Source organism: Antedon bifida, chromosome 8, assembly GCF_963402885.1.
Source record: "Antedon bifida chromosome 8, ecAntBifi1.1, whole genome shotgun sequence".
NCBI classification, from domain to species: domain Eukaryota; kingdom Metazoa; phylum Echinodermata; class Crinoidea; order Comatulida; family Antedonidae; genus Antedon; species Antedon bifida.
Genome location: NC_136233.1, coordinates 19755201 through 19765776, shown reverse-complemented (window position 1 = coordinate 19765776; position 10576 = coordinate 19755201). Strand labels below are relative to the sequence as shown.

The window sequence follows — 10576 nt, the reverse complement described above, 5'->3', positions numbered from 1 at the left end:
TATTTCCCAACCTGAACGCGCAAGCTCCACCCACTTTGTAAACAAATCGATCTGCACGTGCGCAAGCACTACGAACAACTTTAGTTACATTTATTATTTTATTACGCTTATTTCAGAAAAATAGGGTCAATGAAAAACATTAATTGGAGGGTATTGAAACATGGAAGAATCATTAAATTTCTGCAAAATGATTAAGAAAACAAATGGTAAATTAAATGGTAAATTTAAAGTTATGTTTTCAATTAAGCCAAACAATAAGAATTGTTCATCGCTATATTCTAAACGATCCTTTTTTTAGGTGAAGAGAGATATTTACTAAACAAGTACTATTTTGTCCCTACTGTACATTTTTTTAAAAGTTGCTTGTATTATGGCCTTATCGGAACAACATCGTATTGGTTATCAAATGTTATCAAATTTGATATGGCAAGTTATCTATAGTTTTTGTATTCTGCCACCTAAATAATAAAACAAGTTTGTGTTTTAACACAATGTTTTGTAGCCCACTGCAGTACAGTAGTTAAGAAATAAGTACCTCACATTCCCTTTCTACGTTCCTTTCTATATTGAAGACAATCTGAAAAAATAAAAATAAATGTGACTTAACATTATAAAATCAAAATTAATGATTGTTCATAAACAGGCTAATGCCAAGCTCGTTGCTGTTATTAAATTATTAACCGCTTGATATGTAGATGGCCATTATTACACCACTTTCATAGTTGTTATTGATAATGTGTTTCATTTTTAAATAAAAAGAAAGCATAGACATTATATAATACAATAATTATGACTGATTTTCTTGATTATTTTAATGTTGCTGATTTTCAAAAATTAGTTAGTAGGTACTGTAGCAATTTAACTTCAAATTCAAACTCACTTATTAACCAAAAGCAAACAGGCAAAACTAACAAGAAAATCCCATACAAAATACTGACTCCAGCAAGTAGCATTGTCATTTCTGCAAAATATAAAAAGCTTATTTTTTTTAATAAACTAGGCATTTTCAGTATATCATAATGTTGCAAGAGAATAAATATTAAATATTTTACAGTATTCACATATTGAAATTGTGTATATTCCTGGAAAACTTACTACCATCATTGACTTTTGATGAAGAATCGCACCAGTCTAAAAAGAGAAACAATAATTTAGAATGTTTACCATCTCTGCAATTTATTTATTACCTTATTTAAACAACATTTCTATAGACCATATTTTCCCTCCATGTTTATACTCACACTGAACACTAAGGTGCTTTGTTTGACTGTACTTTGTCCCTGCTTCGTTACTGGCTCTACAAAAGTAATCACCAGCATCACTAGCCTTCACATTGGCCGTGTAATTTAATTCAGTCCCAGTGCCATTTGCTATCCCTTTTCCATTCATATAAATCTCAAGAGCTGGTTCCGGATAAGCATTACTAGTACAGACAATCTCCAGCACACCACCAACCATCGGTGTTAGCACAATGCTTGGGGTATGTATAACTAAAAATGAAAATTCAAATGTTTATCAGTTAATCAATTATCCAAAATATGTTATATAACCATTGATAAATATTAAAAATGTAGACATTTATAATAACTCACACTGAACACTAAGGTGCTTTGTTTGACTGTCCTTTGTCCCTGCTTCGTTACTGGCTCTACAAAAGTAATCACCAGCATCACTGACCATTACATTGGCTGTGTAACTTAATTCAGTCCCAGTACCATTTGTAGAAGCTATAGCTTTATCATTTTTGTAAATCTCAAGAACTGGTTCTGGATAAGCCGCATTACTATTAGTACAGACAATCTCCAGCACATCACCAACCATCAGTGTTATAGGAAGTACAATGCTTGGGGCATCTGAAACTAAAATTATAATACAAGCTCTATAGTACAATGTACAGTTAGGGTACCTATACAATGTATTATTTATATAATTATTAACATTTCTTGTAGACAAGCACACGAGTGAAATAATAATTAGTTCACTGACAGATAATATAAATTTATAATATAATAAAAGGAGTAAACATTTTCTTTCTCTCTTATAAAAGTCATACCTATTTTAATTGAGGAAGACTGATAATACATGTACAGTATCTTATAGTTAATAGACAAATCTTGTTTTTCTTACAGAATACTATGACATTTCTACTGTCAGTGGTTTTAACAGGATGATCATCGACTATAGAAACTTCACATTCGTAAACACCAGAGTCTGATCGTTTTACTTCATGTATCACAAGAACACCATCCAAAATTGCCATTCTTGTCTTGTCCGACACTTCTGTGTATGAGCCTTGTTGTTTTCCAATTTCTTGTTTTTTACCGTTAACCATCTTGTACCAAAAGAATAATGGGTCTAGGATAGACGTTGACCGAGACCTCTCAAAAGAGCAATTCAATCCAATTATCTGATTTTCAACAATGGTATTGCTGGGTTGCACAGTCAAATCTACTGTTACGCCGTATACACAGCCGATTAATGCATATACAAAAATATAAATGCCTGTAGATGATAACAGTTTAATCAACAACAATAATAATAATAATAATAATAATAATAATAATAATAATAATAATAATAATAATAATAATAATAATAATAATAATAATAATAATACACATTTATAATAAAATTACTATATCTTTCTATAAATATAAAAATAAATGCAAAACATTCGACTGCACACCTCTAATTGAAATACGATAGACTTTTAGTCTGATCGTTTACTTCATCTATCGAGAATGTTCACTTGCAACGGCGCAGATCCTGGGCTGGGGGACGAGCGGGGCATATCTCCGCCACCTATTTGTTTAGGGAGGGGGAGATGGTCTCCCTCACTTTCAATGGTAAACTCCAGAATATGCTATTATGTATTTGCTGTAGCATTGTTTTACTTGTTATAAAAGCTAGTTGTAGCTCTGTGATGTGTGATATTATCACAAATTTCAATAGGCCTACAATTAGGTTGACATGAGTTCAGAATATCAACACATTGCTTCAACATTCAACAATAAAAATAATAAATGTAGTGCCGTTAATATATTCGAATAAACCCGCTTTTTTATATATCTAGGGGTATATGTTTGATTATAAATGGTACCATATTACATGTTACCCCAGAAAAACGCCTCCCTTGAATAAACGACTCACCTAAAAACCCTCCTGAACAATGAAAGCCCCGAGGCGTATATTCAAATAAATACATATTTATATTACTTTTTATAAATTTATTCCAACAATACAAACCTGTAAAAACTACCATGTCGTCATTTATTTTTCTAAAGGCATTCACGATTTCAGCACGTGTTCCTATGTCAATTGTAGAATGAAACCATAAACCTGAAAATCCGTACAAGTACTCTACTTTAAAGTTACAATTGAGATTTAAAGTTTAAAAAAAAATTGTAAAAATGTAATTTCCTACCTGTTATACTTGCGTGCGTGCATTTATCTAATTTATTGTTCTATTGAATTAATATGTAAAATATAATACAGTACATAGTTGTATTTTCAGTTTTTAACCACATGACAAATAATGGAAGCATTTTATTATTAAGTATATATATGGCAATGATTATCTCATAGAACCTAATCATAACCTGTCATTCACACAAGTTAAAATACAGAATATCAGTATAATCTGTTCAATTCAATTCAACATTTATTTCTTTCAGATTTCAAATATAATTTAAATAATAATAAAATGTAGGCCTATGTACAATATTGTATAAATTTAATAGAAAGAGGCACGTGCCCTGCAAGCAAAATTAATTGGGAAAACATACCAATTAAAAGTTGTTTAGTTTTTATTTAAAAAGATAAATATAACTATAATGTAACATATAAACAGGAAGCACAATTAATGGAAAATCATTAAAAAAAACCGACAGATTTTTATCATATTTAAAAAGGTGTTTTTTTTAACTTTGTATAAAGATAAGTTTAGTGGAACAACGAGAAATCATTAGGAAGACTGTTAAATAATGTAATACCACTGTAACGGATGTTTCAATAGAGTGATGTTAGGTTGAGGTGGTAAATGCAGTTCATGAAAGGCCCTGAATTATATGAATGTATTTCAAAATAAGGTTTTAAATTACAGGAACAATTTGTTGGAAGATTAAAATGTGTATAATAACAGATTTTTTATTTCCGTATGGATCGGAAGTAAACGTGACTGTGAAAAAATTGAACGGTTACAATTACAAATCGAAATATTTATTCTCTGAAAGCACCCTGTAACGGAGACCCTGGATGATAAAAAATGTTTGTAATACAAAACTTATATAGAATAAATTATTTTGATAAACTTTTAAAGATGGAAAAGAATCGTTGGCCCAAAATGATATTGCATTCAAAATAACGATTTGTGTCAACAATATCATTAGAGGAATGTAATGTTATTGAGAATATTTTCTCTGAAGAAAGTGACAAACACACAGAATGGGCAGCTCATACACTAAAGCAGCAATATCAATTTCCAACTGGAATAACGAAGGTAAAACCAAACCTTCAATACAAGATTACATGGAAATTTAAAAAAAAAACGTATTAGACAATAATGATTTCGAAGGAGCAGCCCTACAATTTAATTTACAATACACTTTCTCTTAATCGCAGATTAGTAAAATTTAACAATGTACCTAATGATGGTACTTGTGATTTATGTAATTTAAACGAAGAGGAAAATACAATTCATTTTCTGTTAACTTTGCCTTAAGGTTTGTGCCTTAAAGTTTGTTTTCAAATTATTTTGGTCTCCATCCACACACACTATACTTGACTTGGTTTATATAAGACATTTAACTAGTTTGTCTGTTTTTTCTTTTACCTAAATGATGTTTATTACCAATACTATGTTATATATTTTGTGTGTGGAAAATAAATAATTAAAAAAAAAAAAAAAATTAACAAAACACTTTTCCTGCACTTGATAGCATCAGAAAACATGAATTTGCAGACAAAAATAATCATCAAGATTTTTAGCTTTAATATGATAAAAAGAACGTTTTTCAAATCACAATATGTAAAGCGTAACAGTAAAATAAAAGTAACCCACTTTTTGATTTTCCTTGGTTTCGCGCAAGAAAGTCGAGATATTCGCGATTTTGTGCAAGAAATCACAATATGAAAATATCACCCGGTGAGATCAACAAACAAAGTAAACGTTACTTACACGGCACCGATAGGAACTATAAAAAAACAAGTCATCACTATCTAAACATTTATTAAATTTTATAAATCATGAATCTTGCGTCAAAGTTTCGCCAGAATCCACATAGTATTAAGACATCAGGCCTAGTCAGCAAGGCCTAAAGTTGTTCCGGAATCGTTTTGGTCTAGCCTATTTCCAAACAGAGGTCCTTTGTGTGAAACTCGGTCACTTAGTGAAACACCGTTAAAATTAATGTGATATATTACATATTATTATTCGCATTTTTGGATAAGGAATAGACTTTATATTTGAGTCAGGTGAATTAAAGCAACTTTGAACATAATTATTGAATTGGGTAGCAATTATAACACTAGGCTGAGTCCTATTGTTATCTATGGGTACGACTCGTCCATTTTTGACGGAGCGCTCACTGGGTAATCTTAGGGGCCCCAGATTCAAGAGAGCTTTACCAATATATTTCCTTATTCATGGAATACATATACCAACAAGTATTTAAAATATAAGAATATTTCACATCATAATTTACTGTACGCCTCTTTATAGTAATTTGGAAATATTTCTGGACGAAAGAAAATGATTTGGTTGCACACTTCTTCCTAATTTAACAACCACTATATACCTTACTTTATATATTTTTGCATAAGTACTTGCTCATTTTTATATTATTTTTAAAAAGGTGCAATTTTTGAAATTCAGATTATTTTTTTATATTAAAAAAAAAGATACTCACAGAAAGGTCTTGAACAGTACTTAAATGTTAACTTGCATTGAGTTCTACTTAAAAAATGTCAAAATAGAATGTCTTACCTTTGTTATACTTGTGCGTACATTCAATTTATTATTTTAAATGTGCAAGGAAATTTTTCAATTGAGAAAGTTATCAATGTTTAGTTGCATTTTCTGTTTCGATATGTCAATGGTGGAAATAATGGAATATTCCATGTTTGTTTAGACGTTCACATTTTAAAATCATTTAAATATTAGGACTGTAATATAATTATATAATGTTATTATTTATCTTATATCTACAGCTACTGTACTGTGGATATATATTCTGCCTTTGACTTGCACAACCACCCTCTTATAAAGAATATAAGAGTGCAATGTTTACATACTCATCTAATCCCTCAAAAGCGACTGCAGCCATGCATATGGCCTTGTTTGTTTAAGATAGTGGTTATAGTATACTGTACTTTCAAAAACATGATAATAACTGTACAAATATAAAATACAGATTCTCACTTTCTATAATTGAAATAGCATATAACTTTTACATATTTCAACAAAGTAAACAAACCATAGACTTAACTCTCTTTGCTTGGTTCTACAGTGCCTTTAAAAAAGTTATCCCGTATGTCCTTTTCTTGCCTTGGCTAACTCCCTACATGTATTTCTGACATGCTCTTCACTGAAAGGTCTAAAAAAAAAACAGCAAAAAATGCAACTTATTTGGTCATCATCACTTTGGGTAACAATGTAATTTATACATAATTGACCAATAAATAAGAGCTTTTCATGCAAATATATGACATTATATCATACATTACTAAAGATGTATATGTTTATTGTTCCTAATTGCTGTTTGACCTATGATCTTTACCAAGCTTGTTTGCTGCTATCTATTCTTTAAGCTATACTCTTCATTTGAAATCAGCGTTTTTATAATTCTTCATATCATTACGGTTTTTACTAAAACGAATTATAATTGTAATAGTGGCACAAACGTGAAAACAATAAAAATAAATATTACATAAATCCTTTTCGTGTATAGGCCTACAGTGAAACTAAACTACTTCATCTGGATTGGTCAATTTTAACTAAAATTACTATATAAAATTCTAAATTAGAAATCATTTCATATATCTATATACTTTATACTGTATGAACACATTCTACAACAACAATATGTTCAAGGAGTGATAATAGTAAACAGTTGTATCAAAATGCTTGATAAATTGTAGATATAACAGTCAATGAATTCTTCTACCTACAAATAGAATTGAATTGTGTTTGTGTTATAATAAAATATTGTGTCTATAAATATACGTGGCGTGGCTTATATTAGAGGGTGGAAGTTAATGTTCCAAATAATATGGAGGGGCGTTTATTCACATGAATGCGGTAGGCCAATTGGTATTTGTTTCGGCCTAAGGACGACTTTTTAAACGGCTTGCAACATGGGTCAACGTATTCAGGGTCTCAACCGTGGTACACAATCATGCAGCAGATAGCGCGCAACCTGTTTAAACCTGTCAGGAACTCAACAACTCCATCCGGCTAAGAAATGTATGATGGCTCGCATCTGTTCTCTCGATGTAGGCATAATGTAATTTTTACCCGATTTCTGACATTAATTAAATATTAATTAATATATTTGATGTGATCGTCATTTTTTGCAGTATAATTTCATTTTGAATAAACTTCACGCGTGGCCCGCGGAAAAGCCAAGTGTGTATGCAAACAGAAGGGAGCAAAAACCCGGAAATCACTTACCGCGGACGGTTAAAATCTACCGATGAAATCAGAAATTTTGTTTTAAAACTCCTTATAATATCCTCCTAAGAGAGAAATATGTAACAATATTGTAATAGTGAACACTAATGTTATCAAATCTACGTTTCGTGGTACATTTGAAACGCGAAGATCTTTACAAGAATTTTTCCATGTCAAAATTAATGTATTTATATAGATACATTATTGTACTTGCTGAGTTGTTTGCTTGCTGAGAACACAGGCATAGTGATTTAGATTTCATTTGTGTTTCCTGCCACTTTGTGATTGTTTGTGTGTGTGTGTGATTTATAGAAATATAATTTTAAATAATTTTGATAAAGAAGATGTTAGTTATGTTATTATACTGTAATTTTTATCCTCAATTATATAATTATATACTCTAGGTTTATTTTTTATTTTTTTAGTAATGTGTTTTGTTTGTGGGTCCCTGTGAGACAAGTTTTAACTTCTAGAAGGGATCCATGATAATAATGACTACCAATTACTGCTTTATCTATGTTCACTTTAATATCTTTTTTCTATTTTGTATATGTTCATTCATTATTATCTGAATAAATGTTATCTGAATCTGAATCTGATGTTTTTATGGCAACGATAAACAAAATTAATACAAAAAACAGAGGGCGACAATTGTGTGTTTCACACAACAACGTACAAAATGGTCATACGTTTTGGATTTTAACTACAGTAGCTACTATTCGTCAATTACACGTCAGAGTGACGTGACATTTACCCGAGTTGTGAGTCATGTTCAATTCTGCCAAGATGGTTGCAAAAATAAAATAAAAACAAAAACAGTAAAGAAAAATCGATTTAATGCAGTACACTTCTGAACCAAAAAAGGCCCCAAAACAGTCCACAGAATAAACGGAACTAGATGATGGTTGTGGTACACCATGTATGAATTATTCAAAATTGTGACTAATGTACCGGCTTGTTGGAATTTATAATGAGTTTATAATGTGACATGTTGTGTTCTGGTGCTCTTTTATTTATTTATTATTATTATTAGTTATCCGCTTGGTAGAGCGGATAACTCCTTGTTATTGTATGGGATCAATATTTTTGGTTATCCGCAACTTAGTTGCGGATAACCCATGTGATTGTAAATATCTTTTTTTGGTTATCCGCACTTGGCGGATAACCCCTTGTTATTGTCAGGATCTTTTTTTTTTTTTTTTTTTTTTTTCTTTCTTATTCTTCTTTCTTTCCCAGAATTTTGTTGCGCGTGTATCTCTAAATCTTCTTAACATAACAGTGTATAACTTTATCAAAAGATTGACCTCTATCTGAAGATGTCGTAATAAGGTTTTCAGTCCTGTGCGAGTTGCGCAGCGTAAGTTACGCGCAATTTTATGAATTTCGCGTATTTAACATAGGTTAAAAACCAAAAGTCATTTTGTATTGACACTTGGTGAAAATTTAAGTCATATTAAGGGCAAACTTTCTATGGATTAAAAATTGCACGTCTCAGACAAAGTTACGCGCGCACGCGCGTTTAAAATTTCAAAATGCGAAAAATCAATTTCTAATCAACTTTCTATGCGTTTCATGTCATTTTAAGCATGTAAAAAATTCCCACGCGCGCGCAAATTTTTACGCGCGCGGTGCGCACGTAGCGTTAAAACATGCTTTTTTCGCGTGATTTATGTTTTTCCAGCCATTTCTAATAATTTTACCAACTTTTAAACAATTTCGACTTAAAATCACGTCATACGAGCACGTGGAATTAGATAATTTACGCGCGTTTTTGATGAAAAAGTTCAAAAATTCGTCAAAATTATGCCTTTTTTTAAACAGTCATAGATTCTAAACTACATGGTTAATTTTATTTTTTATTACATATTCTGAAAGAAGATGAGTTGTAGATATCGAATCATGCATCGATATGGCTAACCCGACATTTTGACGTCATTGTATGGCCACTCGAATATAAAATAGAGGATTTTTGTCTCTTACGTCATAGCTCATCACATTTAATAGAGCGCATCTCCACTTATCGGTATTCCATTTCCCGTTATTTTTTTATATTGTCTAGGTCAATCAATTACCTTTCGCATGATTTACCATTTTTAAAATTTTGATGACCTCATCATGTTCAAAAGCGTCAATAACTTTGGTCACTTTTTTTCATCTATTCTGCACTGAATGTAGTACGTATACAATATAGTGTTATGCTTAATATTTCTGTATTCTGTAGACGTGACACAAAATAGAGAGCACACTAAAATTGTTCCAATGGCATAATCGTTTTTCTGTGCTCAATATTCTAACGTATGACGTGCACGTGCAGTTTGCGTGGCGGATAACCCGAATTCGTCAAAGTGACGAGTTCAAATCTAGTTTCATCTTCATCTTCTTTGTTATTCTTCTTTCTTTCCCGGATTTTTGTGCGTCGCATATCCCCTATTGCTTGTAAATATATCTTTTGTATAACTTTGTCATTATATGGACATTTACCTGAAGTTGTGCACCTCCATATTTTTAATGACGTTAGAGTCGCGCAGCGTAAGTTACGCGCAATTTTATGAATTTCAATGATAGGTCATAGATTATAAACTAAAAGTCATTTTGTATTGACACTTGGTAAAAATTTAAGTCATATCAAGGGCAAACTTTCTATGGATTAAAAATGGCATGTTTCACAAGAAGTTACGCGCGCACGCGCATTTAAAATTTCAAAATGCGCAAAATTAATTTCTAATCAACTTTCTACGCTGATCATGACATTTTGAGCATGTCAAAAATTCCCACGCGCGCGAAAAAATTTACGCGTAAGGTGCGCACGGAGCATGAAAATCATGTGTTTTTCTCTTGAATTATGATTTTACAGCCTTTCCTAGTCATTTTAAAAAAGATTGACATAATTTCAAATTAAAATGATGT

The 10576-nt window shown here is 31.2% G+C and overlaps 1 protein-coding gene across 1 annotated transcript in view; it reads right to left on the bottom strand.

Moving 5' to 3' along the window:
• Positions 1-501: 501 nt before the first annotated feature.
• Positions 502-10576, bottom strand: part of LOC144849899 (junctional adhesion molecule B-like) — an 87342-nt gene continuing 77267 nt past the window's right edge. The window contains exons 3-10 of the mRNA XM_078707005.1: positions 9691-9700; positions 3247-3274; positions 2128-2502; positions 1593-1853; positions 1242-1490; positions 1096-1131; positions 881-961; positions 502-577 (exon numbers count right to left, since the gene is read on the bottom strand). Coding sequence (XP_078563131.1) covers positions 537-577; positions 881-961; positions 1096-1131; positions 1242-1490; positions 1593-1853; positions 2128-2502; positions 3247-3262 — 1059 coding nt within the window. The 5' untranslated portion in view covers positions 3263-3274; positions 9691-9700 and the 3' untranslated portion in view covers positions 502-536. The remainder of the gene's footprint in view (positions 578-880; positions 962-1095; positions 1132-1241; positions 1491-1592; positions 1854-2127; positions 2503-3246; positions 3275-9690; positions 9701-10576) is intronic.